Genomic DNA, 17,793 nt, shown 5'->3' with positions numbered 1-17,793 from the left:
TAAACCCAAACCCTTGTTTTATTGCAAACGACCTTCAGGAAGATTTAGCATACTCTGAAGTGATGGTGCACAGTTCTACTGTGCAGTGACACCTGCACAAATATGTCCTTCATGGAAGAGTCATCTGAAGAAAAGCTTTCCTGCATCCTCACCACAAAAGTACTGTGGACTGATGGTGTTAAAATAGAACTTTTTGGCCACAGTGAGAAAAGGTATGTTAGGAAAAAGGGTCCAGAATTGCATGAAAAGAACACCTCCTCAACTGTTAAACAAGGGGGTGGATCGTTCACACTGTGGGCTTGTATTGAAGCTATTGGCACAGGGAAGATTTCACTGGTAGAGGGATGAATGGATTCAATTGAATACCGGCAATTCTAGAGACAAACATCACTCTCTTTAAAAAAGATGAAGATGAAAAGAGGATGGCTTCTACAACAAGATAATGATCCTAAACACACCTAAAAATCCTCAAGAGGTGCAAGCTGAAGGTTTTTGCATGGACCTCACAGTCCCCTGACCTAAACATTAGCGAAAATCTGTGGATAGGCCGTAAAAGAGCAGTGCATGCCAGACGGCCCCAGAATCTCACAGAATTAGAGGCCTTTTTTGAGGAAGAATGGGTGAAAATCCCCCAAACAAGAAACTGTAAAAGATGGAAATAAAAAAGTAAACTTGCTTAAAATCTTAGAGAAATGTGTAATCTTTAACTTTATGCCTTTTGGAAATCAGGTAATCTTTTACCCGCTTAGCTATTCACATTAACAGAAATTCTGACTATGGGTGCCGAAACTTTTCCATGCCACTGTATGTTGTAAATTTAGCCCATATTTCCTTGGCTCTTGGACATAAAACCCTGGTAGGAGGCATCATACGTGGCATTTAATGATGATGATTAGCTAACAGATATACCAGAGCTTGGGAGCTAATTAAAATCAAAATCGTCTCTCCTGTCATTGCTGTGACGGTTGAGAGGTTTAATTAGACACCTAAAAAAAGATTTCCCCCATGCTCTGACACCTCACTCCTCACCTTTTCTTCTCATGAAAGTGTGCTGTGCAAACTGGCTGCAACTAATCCAAGGTGGCAATTTTTGGGTTTCCGATCACACAGACTGAAGGAAGTGCTCCAAGGCTTAGCATACTGAGCCTCTCATCAAAGAAAGCATGTATAGTTACACGTGAGATGGAGTCGGGAAGGAAAAAAAAAAAACACAGCCTCAGTTATTGTTCCTAAATATGGCTAAAAAACTTGATTGAGAACTCATCATCTCTCCTATCAACTTGTCTTCCACTTTGTTCTTCACAGCTGTGCAGTTAACGTTTGAATTTAGACATAAATTCTGTGCTTGTTCATATCTGCTCACTTTCCATTTAGCTTTACAAAGAACGTTATTTCACACTGAGTGTGGACATATCACAATGTTTTGATTGACACTCTACTCTTCTGTGGCTCTGTTGCTAAGTGTTTTCATACTTTCCATTTTCCTTCAGCTCCATGTTGAACCTGAGTATAAACGCTGCTGCACTCATGTGCTCTCCCTAAAAACAAAGCTAGGATTTAAAATCAGTTGTATCAGTTTAGACTGTTGACTAGAAATCCTTATTTTACATATAATATACTTTATTATTATTTCATATAGCAAAGAAAACTTGCCAAAGCTCCTCTAGGTGCTTTAACTTGTCAGAGAAGAAAGGTAAGAAGGAACAGAGAGAAAGAAAATATCCAGAGAGCATTACATTTTCACACGCAGCTGCACATGACTCAGGCACTGGCTGTTTGTTTAAAAATGATCATAAATGGTGGGCTACTTTAGGGTGTAATATATATCTATTCTCCTATGTGATTACTTAAATAGCTTTTTGTTTCCCTTTCTTAAAGAAAAGCTGGCCCCGTTGTGAATTTGAAATGAGTCATTTTTCAATAGCAGCAATAATGAGCCAAGTCACATATATTGTATTAATTTAATTAAAGGCCCTCAAAATCTATTTTCCCTCACTATGACCATTGGAGTCCTACATGAATACACACATAACCGGCCAAAATTAAAACAGTTTTGTTTTTTTCACACATATGTCACACATGTCTGTGCACCAATCATAATTCAGCAACACCGAATCCAAATCTGGTTTTTTTTTTTTTTTTTTGTCAGGTATTTTGCTTATGTTTCCATGGTGCTGTCAATGAATTGTGATCAAACCTCACCCACACAGACCTGATGAAGCAGATTACCTCTTAAATAATAAATGAGAATGTTTTTTTCTGCTCTTTAACTTTTATTCTCATTTATTTTGTCACAAATATTTAATTTTATTTAGAAATAATTAAGATTTAAAACTACATTTTTCGGGGCTTTAAAAGAATTTGCAAAACAACATTACTGTAAACTAGACAAAAAATACAATTAATTATGACACAGTATGACATTATGACAAGACATGAAATTCTGTTAAATGTGGTGGTGTGGATATGTGCAAGGGGGAAAATCAGAAAAAAATAATTTTAAGGTGAGAATTTTTGGCTTATTGAGCACTAAATGAAAATGTATCTAAATACCAGTTCTATGCTACCATCATTACATATAAAACCTCTTAAAATACAAGAGGTTAAACTTCATTAGATAAATAATAGGAATAAAAACTAAAGTGTCTTAATTGTTGAATCTCATTCTTTAAAACCATTTCTCTACAAAAGGTTGTGTTATGTGTCATTTAAAAGCAGAATTTGAGCATAATGATACTAGCTCAAAGGACATGAACTGGCTGTGTGCACTGCATGCACACATGTTCCAATGACCACAAGATAATGACTGGGATTAATGCTTGCTAATTTGTGTTTGGTAAGTGCCAATCGTTGAGCAGTTACAGTAACAAAGCACAATTTGTGGTACTGTATATAAACATAAAATGCAATAGGCAACATGGAAAAAAATCAATAAGTTTTGAAGAGATTGTTTTTTGGCATCTGTAGATGATGTGAAAACTACAAATAAAAACCAAAACTGCATTGGGATTTTTTTGTTGTATTGTTATATAGTGCTCATGAAGTGCTTATAGATGCTAGTGTAAAGTGTTACCAAACAGATATTGACATAAATACATCAAACCTTATATAAAGCAACTAAAGCAAAGCGATGTGTTCTGTACAAAAAATTGCGAGTGCCTTTGTTATCCCAATGTCTTGCAACTACCTTGCTATTTCTTGTCTCTCTGTCGACTATCAATCTATCTAATAAACACAAAACACGAAAAGAAATTTTAAAATCCACCTTGCATCACATGTAGCTTGAAAAAGTCCTTCTATTTGCTCTCTTGATGCAGAATGCAATTTCTCTACTGTTATCAAACTGGGACAAAAGAAATGGCATTTAATATTCTGATACATGTAAAATCAAAAAGCCTGTCATTCAGCTCTGGCTTATCACATAACTGACAGCGGAGCCAAGGGACAGCAAAAAAGGCTCAAACTCAGGTTGGCATGTCCTGTAATGCCCCTTGTTATCCCTCGGAACAATTCCAGTGACTGCCACAGGTGCTATGAAATATAGTAAGCTTTTTTTTTCTTTAGTTTGAGGTTTCAGTGAGACAACAGAAAGACAATAAGCACTGTGGCCAATTGAATTTAATCAAAATCAAACATACCAGCAAATTAAACTGCAATAGCATGAAATTGTGACCCAAAAAACTGAAATTAAATCAGACCAAGTTTCCTGCTGACTCCCACAGACCTGACTGGCTTCCAGGGATAAATATAATTTTTCATACATCATTTATTTATAATTCTCCATGTTGTTCTGCAGTCATTGAGCTGACACACCCATCCACACTGAAGGAGAGATTCAGTGTCTTGCACAAGGACACCAGGCTTTCAAAGGGATCAAACCCATGTCCTTCCAGTTACAGGACGGCCACAAGGACATACTGACATTGCAATGTGACATTAATGTATTTTTTAAAACAGCTGACAAAAATTTTGCTTGGTGAATTAACCTACTTTGGACCTTGATACATTTCTGACAGTTTGACTTCATTTCCTGCATGTCATACATAAAATGGTTTTGGTTTATGAAATCTGAAAATTGTGAATTTTGTGATTACTGTGCTCAGAGCACTCTTTTTTTCCCTTTATGACTGTTTTTTTTTGTCCTGATACTCCTTTTAGATAATTTGTTTATATTTTGTTGGGGAACAAAACAACATCTACATCATCATGGGACATTAAAAATCTCCACTGAATCCGAAGCTAATGAAGTTACTTTAGCATTAGCTGCAGTTTTATTTTATTTTTTTACCATTCACTGAAAGACAATTTTCTTCTATTTTGTTGGGGAACATGACAAGAATGGGGTATTTTTTCCTCCAAGTTTTACATTGAAAAGTCCTTGAAACACAGTTAGATCAGCATGGGACATTAAACCTCCTCACTCCAATATGAAGCTCCAGCTGTCAAAAGGTAACAAAATCTGCCTACCACCACCCCTAAAGCTTACCAATTAACATATATATCTTGTTCATTTAATTCACACAAAAGCCAGAGTGTCAGAATGGCATGATGTGGTTTTATGGAGGACTATGTGCGTTTTTTTATGCTTAAAAGCAGCAAGTTAGCTTAGCTTATCACAAAGACTGGAAAATGGGGAAACAGCTAGCCTGGCTCTATCCAAGGTAATAATAAGGCACATTACCGTCCATAAAATCATGTCATTTATACACTTTAGTTTTTGTAAGAATTAAATGTAGTGTGTTATACGCCAAGCTAATGGGCTAGCTATAGATTTACTGCATAGATACGAGAGTGGTAACTTGTAAGAAAGTTAATAAGCGTATTTCCCAAAATGTTAAACTAAATTACAGAATACTATTAGCAAAATATAAAGTATCAAAATACAGAAATTGCCCCTGTTAGTGTTACTGGATTGTTAATACTAATGCATAATTGTATAAATGGAATTTTACTGCTGTATTTGGTCAAGATGGTGCTAATTTAGTCCTTTCCATCATGTTTTATGAGCTAATTTAACTTTAAACTAAAATAAACTATGGTAATTTTGTATGAAAATTTTGATAAATATAGTGCAGTAAAAAGTACAATATTTCCATCTGAAACGTGCTGGAGTAAAAGTCTAAAACAGCATAAAACTTAAATATAAAAAGAAAGTACTCAAGCACAATTCTTTAAGTAAAGGAACTTAGTTACATTCCACCAATGCTGATGCTTAAAAATTAAGCAGCATTGTGAGCAGTAAAAAGCTGCGTCACTTTCTCCATTTTTGATCTGGACCAGATGGAATCAGGTCATGATTTGTGTTTGCTGAAATCCAAAGTAAACTCACAAAGTCATAATTTCTGAAGCGTTGCAACTTTGCAGAGAAACATTAGCATGGAGAACAACTAAAAAGTTTCAAGGATTGATTGGTGATTGGAGCAGATTCAGAAAAAAAAACAGTAACTAAGGCTCAACTGAAAAACAAAGATATATTTATCTTTATCACATGTGGATATTTCCCAGAGCTGTCAGGAGTTTGGTTTATGATATAGATTACTTCCCAGAACTGATATGAACAGTCATGCAAACATAATCAGATATGAGCAGCAGATCAGAAGTGAGCATGAAGGCCTGAGGAATGAACCGAGCCACTTAAAGTCTTGTATGACAAAATTTGGATTGTGATTCACACAGTGCAGTCCTGCTCCAGGCTGGTGTATAATGATTTGATTAGCAAGTCGCCAGGACGATGTGCTAAGCAAGGATCTTTTTATAGTCCTACGTAAGTTGATACATCAACTTCAACGCAGCCCTGACAGCTGTCTTGTCTTGTTTATGATATGAACTCAGCAGGATTTGTAGCAGATACTTCACAGTGTGTGTGAGAGTTGGCAAACTCCATTGTTTGGTGTGAGAGGGTTGAGAGCCTTCTTCCTCAACTGTCAGAATGGAACATCTGTGTTTTGGCTAATGAGCAATGTTTGTTCTGCGAGGGAACAATCGGCTCCCTGCAGCCGTCTGACTTGACTGTCTCTGTCACAGTCCAAGTAAAGGGTGAGATGGAGATGGAGGGGTAGGGGAAGGGGAGGGGGAAGGAGGGGGTGTAATCCCTGTATCGAATCCAGCTGCAGAAACAGAGAGGGAAAGTCCAGCTTTTTATGGTTCAGTAACACTCCCAACACCCGCCCTGCAGTCTCTGTGATACTGTGGATTACACACTTGCCTTGTGCTTTTCAAGGGAGCATATTCCTACATTTGAGGGAAACTGAAAATGGAATCTTACACGTTTAAAATGATTACTGGCATGAAAGTAAGCACATTATAGTTTAGTATTAAAGCCACTTAGAGGCAAGTTATTTGTGGAAAAATACGACTGTCTTATGAGCCTTTAAGTGTCTGATAAAAGGAAGAACTTTCCATTCCCACAGAACAAGATACTTAAAGTCACCCTCCACTTAAAAATGTGTTTTGCCTATTGTTACTTTACTGGGATGTTTGAGCCTCACTGTGCAGAATTCCATATTCAGTTTGATAATAGAACACTAGTTTCTCTTAGTTTAACACGTGTATATAAGAACATGACTTTGTGACATCGCAAGCCAAGTTGAACAAGTGTAATGTAGAAACATGAAGCCTCCAGCTAATATACACTGAAAATGGACTTTACAGGGAAGTAGGAGACATCCTTAGTTTACCCTTTTAAATGAAAAATATTTATATTTTTTGAATAAAGGAGATGGAATAAATGCATTTTACAAATTTTTGATGAGGTAGTTGTATTCTTATATGTCTTTTGATATGTCTGGACGGGATCATTAACTTCAGATTTGTCCCTTTTTGTACTGGACAGACTGCAGAATTTTACCTAAAGGGTTATTCCATAGAGAAATCTACCACATTGAGTCATATTTTACCCTATTTTAACCGAGCAGACTTTTACACTGAAAGATGGGTGTATTTTACATAAATGATACAGCTTTATAAGCTTTATAAAGTTTTCATTATGTACTATAGTGTTCGGTCACATATCTATCAGCAAGGATCATCTGTATTTCTACAAGGTTTGCTAATGAGTTAATAGTGGAAAAACTCTGCCAAAACTGATTTTTAACATTTAATGAAGCCTTTAGTTATTAATAATTGTCCCTTAGAAAACTAATACTGATATACTATTATATAGAAATTATTTGCAGTTTAGTTACAATTGCCTTAAAAACTGCATGCAGAGAGCAGGTGAAGAATGAATTCCCCATTTGTTTTCCTCCTTTGCAAACAATAGTTACTATTAATAGCCAAGGTTGATAGATTCCTTTATTCGCTAATGAAAAGTATTGTAGCTTTATGTAAGCCCATCAAAGTAGGAAATAAGTGACACAAATGAGACAGGAGAGGTCCTAGTCTGGATCTACAAACAGTCCTTGATTTTACTACGGTGTTCAGCATTGCCCTCCTTCAAAATTAAATATACTTTTATATTCCACTTTCCTTTTATATCTTAACACTCTTTTCAAGCATGACTGTATAAGATAACACCAGCTTTTCTTTCCACATTTATGTTACAAAGCTGAAAATGTTTGATATGTTGAAATTGTCCTTGTTTGAAATTGCTATTGCACTGAAAAATCCATTAAATACTGAAATATGTTTTTTCTGTCTGTCTTTGCTCCAGTCAAACAAAATACACTAGTAAATCTAAATCTTTGTTAAGCTCACACCTGCCTGTGCATACAAACACAGGATTTGTAGAGACATCAGAAATCTACCACCAGCAAAGTGTATCTCTGTCATGTAAAATCAGTATAGACATGGCTGTTGGTTAATCATATTTGACAACGAGGTTAAAACAGCTTGTCATGGTATGTCTATATTGTACAGGCCAAGTAAGGTAAGGTAAAACTTTATTTCATAATGTAGGTTACTACTACTGTGTATACAATGTAAACTGTTACTATTCTACCCTCTATTAAAAGAAAAAACTTTTAAACTTGAGAAATGTTAGCTAATGTCATAATCTGAACTAACCATTAGGTAATTAAATGGTGAGACAAATACCCTAATGTCAACATGCTAATACTAACCCTGACTAGCTAATTACTGAGTAACCAATTAATTAATAATTCAGGGATTTTGAGTAGGTGCAGTCAATTAAAAATATAGACATATTTGGTGCTAAACATTCTTATTTTCTGAGTGTGCTATTGATGGACACTTAAGTCTATGAATAAAATACAAACTAAATACACATTTCACTTGATACTTGTCAAGTTTCCTCATTTGAAATTCATGATAACATTCTGAATGAAGCTGCAGTTGGCTATTAGAATATGCCTACAGTGTATCCTGTGAGTACAAAAGGATACAGTACATCAGTTTCCTTTTGACTAAATGCCAAAATAGCACACTGTTTGGATGTGGATAGGCTCTAGATACGTTGGATAGCATGTTAATGATCTGTTAAAAGGACAGAACCCCTAATTTGGCTGCCAGGAGTAGAAGAAGGGAACATAATCTGACACTTTTTGATTTATTGTTCAATCTCATTGTCAGTACAGGAAAAATTTAAAAAAATACCGGGCAAAGTGTGAGCTCACGGGTTGTTCACTGTGTCTCTAGGCAACAGTATACCAAATGTTATTATTTCCCCATCGACAGCAATAAAGTTGTAGTAGACTCTGATCAACACTGCACTTTGCCCTGTTAAAACTTTTCAACTCCGTTTTTTTTCTTTCCAGCAGTTAAAAAACCTTCAATGAACACAGAACGGACTTATAATGTTAATAATTTATATTGTAATTACAAAAAAATGGTAAAACAAAATTAGTTCTTTTGCATTACTAGAAAATAAATAGAGAATACAATAAACTGAAAATCATCTAAGGAAACATAATTTGCTTTGTTCATAATTTGTGTTGAGTTATTGGAAGGGTGTATTGAGCTGCGTTTGGTGAAGGGACAAATGCAACAGAGATGAGGCTGACAGCATGTTTGCAGTATGCTAATGTAAATCTTCCTTTTGATTTAATTGAGATGGGAGTTTGCTCTGGTTGTTAGATTAAGATGTTTTCATCTTTATGTGTGAAGAAGTGTTTTAGAAGCGACAGTTCTCAGTTAGTGTGTTCTCTCATCAAGGTTAATCCTCAAGTGGAGTCTTTTTAAAGGGCTCATTGGTCTGCTGCCATTCAGAGGAAAGGAGTGGGAGGGCAAGATCAAGAACGACTGAGATGATCAGAGTTTTGGTCAGAGATGGGAATTACTTGCTTCATTTAGTTTTAAGCAAATTTACTTTGTACTCTTGAAAGGAAATCCAATGATCTACGCCGCAGGCTTATACACCATCCAACAGAGCCAACTCATAACAAAGGGATAAAAGTCTAATCTCTGGATAAATTTGAGCAGACAAATCAAGGAGAACTACTGAGGTGGCACTTGTGAAAAGAATATACAAAATTCCTCAGTAAAGGTGTTCATTTGGATTTGAAAGTGTCCTCAAGTGCAACGCATAATATACTGTAGATAGGAAAATGTTCTGTCTCTGCTGGCAAGCACTGCAGACAATCAGAGGATAATTTAAACATTTCATTTAAGCTTCAGTTTATTAGTGATTGTCTTTTCATGTGCTATCCTCCAAACTTCAATGTGCAGTTCATGTTTCATGATAATTGTCTTTATTGTTCTTTAATTTAACATTTTCGTAAATATTTTTATTTGCTTTGTTTTTGATAGCGAAATAAGAAGATTGATATTAATCTTATGTCTGTGCATTGAGAACAGTGCTGGAGTTAGAACATGGTTAGCCTAACTTATGCATAAGTGAAGCATAACCAAACACCTCTAACAGGATGTATCTTCTTTGATTAACCCATACATAAATTTAATCTTATTTTAGGGGAGTTATGTGTTGCAGTTATGCATTCAAGCATTTAGCTCATGCATTTATATACAGTGAAAGTGTTTAGGTGGACTCCAAACTATTACATCTGACTGGATTAAGTTAATTTCTGCATTAATAATACAGTGGTGTTAATTGATTTAATTTTTTTTTTTTTTTTTTACAACACTGGCATATTATCACTATATAAAGTCGTTATGCCAATTGTGTTAGCAGATAATTACTTAATTACACATCCAGCAGATACGGACCAACATTAGCATTCATTTGGTGTGGTGTTTATCCAATATTCACTCTGCTTTCAGTTTTGGTTTGGGCTTCACCAAGCCCAGAGGGAAATATCTGGCTCTTCAGCTGCTAGAGGCTGGTACACCACCTAATTGATATTTTGCCTGCTTGCCATGTGGCGCTGGGCAGGTAGTGTGCAGTAGGTCTATCAGACCTTATACACTGAAAATAGTCGTCTGCTGTGTCTGGCAATGACGAGAGCTGTGATACTGAACCATAATAGTCAAGCTGCAAGCCGTTGAACCAAAACAATGAGCTCAAAGAAGCTGAAATTCTCCATAGAGCTAAGAGAAATTGCAGAGTCAGGTAATAATTCTCTGTGGGTTCATGATGACAAGTCACCTTTTGCACATAACACAGTCATTTGATCCATTGTTAATATAAAAATATGAACTAGTGTATCTTTAATTTAGGATTAACAGGATTATATTTTCCGCGGAAGTTGTAGGTATAGGTGGTCCACATTGGTTTCTGTTAATCATGACATAAACTTGCCTAACCTTAAACAATCATAGAGGTGACAGATGAGAAAACTGACTTGAATAATATAATTGTAACAGTTTTGGAAGGTGTAACCATTAAATGTATCACTTCCTGTACATTAAGGAGCTATCAGAGTCTAAAAACAGCAAATAGAAAAACCTCTATGAACTGAATACAGACTGGATCACATTGTTGTGTTATATAAGCAACAACAGAGCAGCAAAAAAGACATTTACTTGTAGAAATATATGGTAGACTTAAACTAAACAGCAGGTAGTTTGGATTCATGCAGCAGTATTTTTATATTTTGCCAAAGTCACTGAAGACATCCAAGTCAAGGTCAAGATGTAGAATTGGGCTCAAAATGGAACAAATCTTCAGCGACTCATTCTGCCAAGCACACTGCTGAACCAATGACATCACAACACATTCATGAATAATGAGATGTCATTCATAGAATTGCATCCTTATATAGCACACAACGAATGATGCTGTAGCGCTCTGCCCTGCACTCTTTCAAGACTGACATTGACTGTCCATAAGTCTGTCGCCATTAAGATGAACATTAGCACCCACCAAGGTGTACAATTTGAGCAAAAACATAAACCTCACCATTGCTTTACTATCACACTCAACATTTGGGTTAATTTCCTTCCACAGCTCTTCAGCGACCTTCAGCTGGTGTCATGAAGCTGACAATCTTGGCCTCTGTGGAGATTTACATCATTTGGTGATGAGAAGATCCACCAGGAAACCATGAAAGATCACTTGGGTCCATTTAGTTGTTTATTTTTTTTGCTTTGGTCGATAATTTTTTGCCAACTTTCAATAAATATAGGCATTTTAAAACCTCCACAAGTGAATTCATGCTTTAGAGACAAAAGCCAGTGTGGCAAAAATCAGTATGTTCTTCCTCACCTGCTGTTTTTTCTAATAATTTCAGAAAAGCTAAAAAACAACAAGACCAATTCTTTTCAAAGCGTTTTTATGTGTGCATATACAGTATCTAGACAGGAACAGAGTCAGTATGAGAAACTGTTTCTTTCTTGTTTATGTTGTCATCCCTGCATGTCATGATGATAGACATTTATTTCAGAGGGCACACTGGACATCTAAGACAAATCACTAGATTCTAATTCCTGTGTAACACTCTGAGGTACAAAAAAAATCTCTATAAAAGTTAATGTTTGCTTTGCCAAAAATAAACTTAATTACACAAATAATCTGAGAACCCCAACAAGGTTTAGCCAATGTATATGTCAATGAGGCAGGCAGATAAGATGCGAGAGGCGGTAAATAAGGTGCAAATGCAGCTTGTAACATTGTACGCCGACGCCATACGATACCGTGCTTCTTCCAGTAATTACCGTACTGCTCCTGCAACTCAAATTGAAATTTAATCATTGTCTGTCAATAATAACACACTGTGCCAGATGGTTTATGCAGTGTGGCCTCAGCTCCACCACACTTCATTAGGAAGAGGAAGTGCAGAAGAAAAGGTACTGTGGAGGGAAGGATTAGCCACTATGGCCTGCTTGCTCTTTTCCACTCTGCTGTAGACCATAGAGAGGCTTATGGAAGCTTGCTGGGGCAGCAGAGGGTCTTTACCTTCTGTTCATGTTCCTGCTGTATGAACCTTCTGTTGGAGGAGAGAGGGGAAGAGGTGCAGGGGATAAAAAAGAGGATTTTGAGAAAGTGATCTTAGGCATTTTCAAAGTTGTAGTGGGTTTTGAAAAGCAAGAAGGACAAGAGTCTGTATCTCTGTGTGATAAGAGCAAATATGCATTCAGAAAAGCTAAGCTATTGTGAAGTTAAACTTTGAGCTACTGGAACAGCACCCTCTTCCTGTTCTGCACCCTAAAGCCCTCAAATCCAACCCAAGTGCTCATAGTGAAAAATGGCAGAGTGGAGGCGGACAGAGATGCTAATCTATGGTGTTGGTTGGTAAATGTAAATAAACCGATGTCTGGTGTTAAAGTGCTAAATATAGCCCTTGTATAATGCTGTTAGGTTAAAAGGTTCAAATTACTGCTGTAATAAATTACCTATTCATAGTAAAATTCCTCTTTGTTTTGCCAGGATGAGTGAGCGATACATGCAGATTGGAAGTAAAGGGGTTGTACTTGTTATGGTGCTTGTGATCAGTGTCTGGGAGATGACCATACCAACAGAGGGAACTAAAGGTGAGTACAGCAAAACAAAAGTAACATCTGGTTTTATTTTACTTATTGAGTGTCTTTTTCAGGTTTCATAGCTGTGACATCTCAGTTGCAATAAAAAACTGCTGCTGGATATCAGATGCAAACATCTGTATACTTACTTCAATGAAAATATGTTTCTTAATGGAACAAATGAATTTTTCAGTGCAAGTGCAATTAGAGCTATACATTGATTGTGAAGTCAGAACCTAAATATGTTCATGATGCCACTTGAGAAGTTTCCAAAGCTGTTTTCGTAACTCGTTTTTGGGGAGCATTATTAGCATACTGTCTGGCAGACTACGTGGATCCTACAATCTTATTGATCACTTATAGTGTGTGTAGCTCAGTTTCTGTCATGATCTCACTGGTTTTGGCAGTCACAAATGTTCTGATTGAATCACAGTATGTAGTGGTATGCTGCCAAGATTTGTGGCAAAACAAGCTGCAGATTTATACCAAATCATGTATTTTTGCAGCTTTTGTTTTACCTTTCAAGTTAGAGGATAATGCTGATTATATTCTGTATTTTTATTGTTGTCATCAAATCCCATGAAAACTCCAAAATAAAAATTAATTGATCATAGTAACAAGTATTGCCTCAGCAGCAAATCCTGATATGTCTTACTCCTCTGTACGATAGAGCCTTAAAAACACATCAGTGAGACATACTGTTACACTGGGTGACAAAATCCTTTATTAACATAAAAGCACACACTTTAGTTTATTTTGAGTTATCACACACAGTTCTGCTGCTGTAAACACTAATTAGTGCACCAAATGCATATTAATCCACAGCTAAATACAGTTCCCAAAAATGCACAATGTCCTGTTTAGGTAATCCTTTCGAAAAACTACAGTGCCAAGTTGTTTAAGGAAATTACTGAGACTATTTTAAAGATTAACCTGTATATTTGTGACCCATTTTTATGATTTAGGTCTCCAGTATGAAAGAATGGGCTTGGTCTGAGTGCCACAGACAGGGTGGGGTAGCCAGAAACAATTGTTGGTTTTAGTCTTTCTGTTGAATTTGTTGATGATAAAAATATTGAATAAATCCAACCTTATCCTTTAAATCACTTCAATGGGTGCCATATACCCTAAAGTAGCTAGGCAGTAGCAGGTGACAATCAGTTAATTAGGAACTTCCCATTTATTCCAACAACCGTTCTTTAAGCATTGGTTTAAAGGGGTACTGAAAGCAATGTAGTATTGCACTTATAATATATAAAGTTGGGGGGACTCACAATAGACAGATTTAAAGAAAATCAAAATGGTCAAAGTTTGAGAGCCTGAGATGTGTTGAATTTTAGTCCCTTGTGTGAGTCAAGCTCCAAAATCTTGCATCCATTACCATAATGCAATTCAATTGTGCTTTTTATTTTTTCTATAGGAATTTTTCACTATGCCACAGTAGAAATAAAATACCACAGTGGTAAATAGGTGAGTAACTGGATTGAAACAGCTATTTTGGAGATATCAGTCAAACTCGTCTTCCCTAGCCTCATTAAAAGTGTTGTCGAGTTGTCACTAGGAAACCCAAGGAGATTAATTATGGCAACTCAGCAACATTACAAGTAGAGGCCAACCCACGTTTCATCACCAGGGGGTCCCACTGACAATACACAACCTCAGGTAATTGGTGGTTACAGGCAGAGCTGCTGCTGGATAGGATGTCCATCAGTGAGCACGATAGAAATCAAGCATACCTCTCTTCTTTTTGTCAGCCAATTAGGTGGGAGCATGGGGCTTTGATGTGCATGGCTTTGATTGGCACACTCAAGATGCTCATCATTTCAGCTGGAAGTGGATCAGAATAATCTTGCTTGCATTTGAGTTCTCTGTGATAGCCACCGCAACCCCCTAATTTCCCCCGGGTGTTATTTCTGTTGCTGTAAACCTGTTAACATTCAAGGGATGAAATGAACCCAGAACACATCCAAAATAAGAAAGTGTAGTTCTTCCCAGATAACAAAAGAAGAAGAAGACGACAAAGTAGAAAACTAAGCTTACCCTCTGAGAAGCAGGGAAAATTTAGCTTATTTCATCTTGGAGACAAGTTGATTTACAAATGCACATAGGAGCTTTGACCACTTTAAATTACTGGTTTGGGTTAGCAAAGATGGATCATGTTTTCACCATCAAACATGCTTTTCTACTTTTTGACAGTTATGCAAATTCAGTTTATTTTGCTCTCTTTATGAAAAAAGAAGGTTTGCCTTTGCACTCTCTTGCCACATAGTAATACTGCCACAGAAGAGTCTGTCCTTTGCTATGGTGGACAAATTTAATAAGTGTTGGTGGTGATTCTGTTCACTTTTGTTCTTATCTTTTGTGGACCAGGAAGGAGGCAGAGCAGATAAAGGAGTCAAACATGATCAAGTACCAGGTCAGCATGGCTAACAAGTTGTGAGGACATCTAATTTATTTTAATTAGCATCTATTGTATTCAGCCTTTAACGTTACCTCCTTTCTTGTGCTTGTACAAGCCCCATTCCAAATTCAACTTATTCTTCCTTGCCTTGTTTTATTAGCATTCTGACTCAGTCAGAACAACAACAGTGTTTCCTGGTTTAAGGCAGTCATCATATATTTGCCCTGCCCCTGGTTTGTGTCTAGTGCTCGAGCATTATGTTGCTTCATATAATGGCTTAAACCACTAAATATATCAAGCTCTGGCATTTTTGGCTATTAGGCCTTGTGCATATTTTAGGCCATAATGCCTAACAGGATTTAATGGTATTGAGTGGAAATAAAGCATTTTACTGTATGCTTCATTACCTTCTAAAATATAGTACTTTAGTCTACTTTATTTACTGATTTGATTCATCTTGCGTATTATTTTTCTTGTCTTGAGTCTTGAGCCAAAAAACAAAATTGATCAGTTATGTAAAAATTAATTTATAAAATGATGCAACTTTACATCATCAGAAAAGTAACAGGGATACGTCTCCACCTGACTTTTACAATGCAACATATCTCTGAACACAGTACCTTGATTTTTACTCGTTGCCCAAGTGGGTGAGGAAAATTTAAATTTTGACCTTCAGATTGTGTTAGTGTGATCCCCGCAGACACATTACAGCCTCTAATTTCCACAATGGGATACCATTTAGGAAGAATCATAGAACAGAGCTTGCTAAGGGGGGACTTGAACCTGAATGGAATAAATGTATTTGATGGATTATACTCTGTATTTTTAGACATGTAGCACTTTGATGGTGCAGGTGTAGTAGTTTAAGTTTACAGTATGTCTTTAGAGGTCTTTTCCTTACTTATATAAATTTTGCAGTGATGTATGACCTTGATATTTGACTTACAGTAATTCCTGTGTTATATGCATCAAAGATTGTAGCTTGCTTTGCACCTCAGACTTTCTGCACTCTGTAATAAAAATGACTTATATGTTGCATAAAAAGTATCTTGCTAAGAAAGGAAAACTCATCCCTTGAGAGAGCAGTAACTAACAGTTAGTGACATTACAGGATCCCAATGTTAAGCATAACAATCAATCCACGTGCTCAGTTGCAAAGGGCTACTTACAAAGTAACAGATAGTTTGAGGGGAAAATCTGTATATCACTATTAACATAACAGTTCCACACCTCATTACGTAGGTTTGTACAGACGGAATTACATCATCACCAAAGATAATTTCTCTATATGATTTGGTATATGCTGGTAGTTTTGGCTGCACACAATGCTGTGTATGGAGCAAAGTAATGATTACATTATCATTAACAACAGCCTCTCTAATGATATAAAGTATGCATAATTTGCTGTTTCCCCTCTGTCTCCAGAGACTAACGCATAAAGCTTCTCAAGCAGAGTCATTTCAGTACTGCATAGACAGAAAGGCCCATCACTTCTCACTGAAAGCAACTCTGGTTCAAAGGATTGACTAAAAAGAACAAAAAAGAATACTATCTGATGGACAGCATCAAGTGCTGGGAGTTAACATTGGAATGAACATTTTCTTACCTGGCTAATGTGTTAGCGGTTAGCTCGCCAACAACAGTTTTTCATAAACAAGCCCTGCATGTAGTCACTATATCTGCAAGCTTCTCCATTCTACACGGACATGCAGATTAAATTTACGGTGCTGCTTTATGGTGTGACTGGGCCTTTTCTGTTATGTGACAATAAGTTAGCAACCGTGGGAAATAAAAACGGCCTGCAGCCTGAGAACCTGGCCCTGCAGTTTGCAAGTCAGACGTGCAAGGGTGTTCCTGTTTGGGCCATGGATGTATTAAGAGAGCTGGAAGCAGTGCTGCCACTCAAGCCTGCTGCTGATTTGTCCCCGTGGCCAGTCTCTGTACTGCAACAAAAAAATACCCCACATCCCAAAAACTATTTTCCCCATAGATCGCAATACACAGTGATTCTGTAGAAATCATAAAAGTTGAGGGGGACAAAAATAGGATAAAAAGACTGAAGCATTAGCAGCACCATGTTTCCTATGTTCTTTTCTTTGGCCCTTATTACGTCAAATCAATAGACCTGTCAAAGTAAAAACTTACTTGGCACTCACTGTATTATGTTTTAGTCAGTTTGCCTAGAAACAAAGTAGGTTGCTGGATACTGCAGCTCTACTAAAGACAAAATTTAATTCGGTCTTATTTTTATGTTGCAGTATAGCATTATGCCTGGATTAGCCAAAAAAGGTAGTTTATATTTCAGGAAGGTTGTTGGAAAGACAATCGATGTTTGACTTATTGGATGTGGGTTTTGTCAACATCCGCATGTGTGATTACCTCATTGTGAGAGATGGTGCGCGCACTCACGACACCTGCTACACATGGCTGCATTGAAGTTCGGGGAGAACATCACCAGGGAAGATTCACAGCATCTACTGATGTCTGCGGGTCAAAGACTTCAGGCAGTCATTGACTGCAAAGGATTTTCCAGTAAATATTAAATATGATGATTTGTTTGACTTCATATATATCTATCT

General features: G+C 36.7%; 1 protein-coding gene across 2 annotated transcripts in view; it reads left to right on the top strand.

Moving 5' to 3' along the window:
* The window catches only part of LOC120801299 (chemokine-like protein TAFA-2), a 50,595-nt gene that overhangs the window by 20,581 nt on the left and 12,221 nt on the right, over positions 1-17,793 (top strand). The window contains exon 2 of one of the 2 annotated variants that reach the window (XM_040148111.1): positions 12,722-12,825. In XM_040148111.1, the coding sequence (XP_040004045.1) occupies positions 12,723-12,825 (103 nt within the window). In that variant the 5' untranslated portion in view covers position 12,722. Of the gene's footprint in view, positions 1-12,646; positions 12,826-17,793 lie in introns of those variants that run through there. The other variant, XM_040148121.1, reaches the window with a different exon arrangement.

Source organism: Xiphias gladius, chromosome 2 (genome assembly GCF_016859285.1).
Source record: "Xiphias gladius isolate SHS-SW01 ecotype Sanya breed wild chromosome 2, ASM1685928v1, whole genome shotgun sequence".
NCBI classification, from domain to species: Eukaryota; Metazoa; Chordata; class Actinopteri; order Istiophoriformes; family Xiphiidae; genus Xiphias; species Xiphias gladius.
Note: the sequence above shows the minus strand (reverse complement) of the source record. Positions and strands in the feature narration are given on the sequence as shown.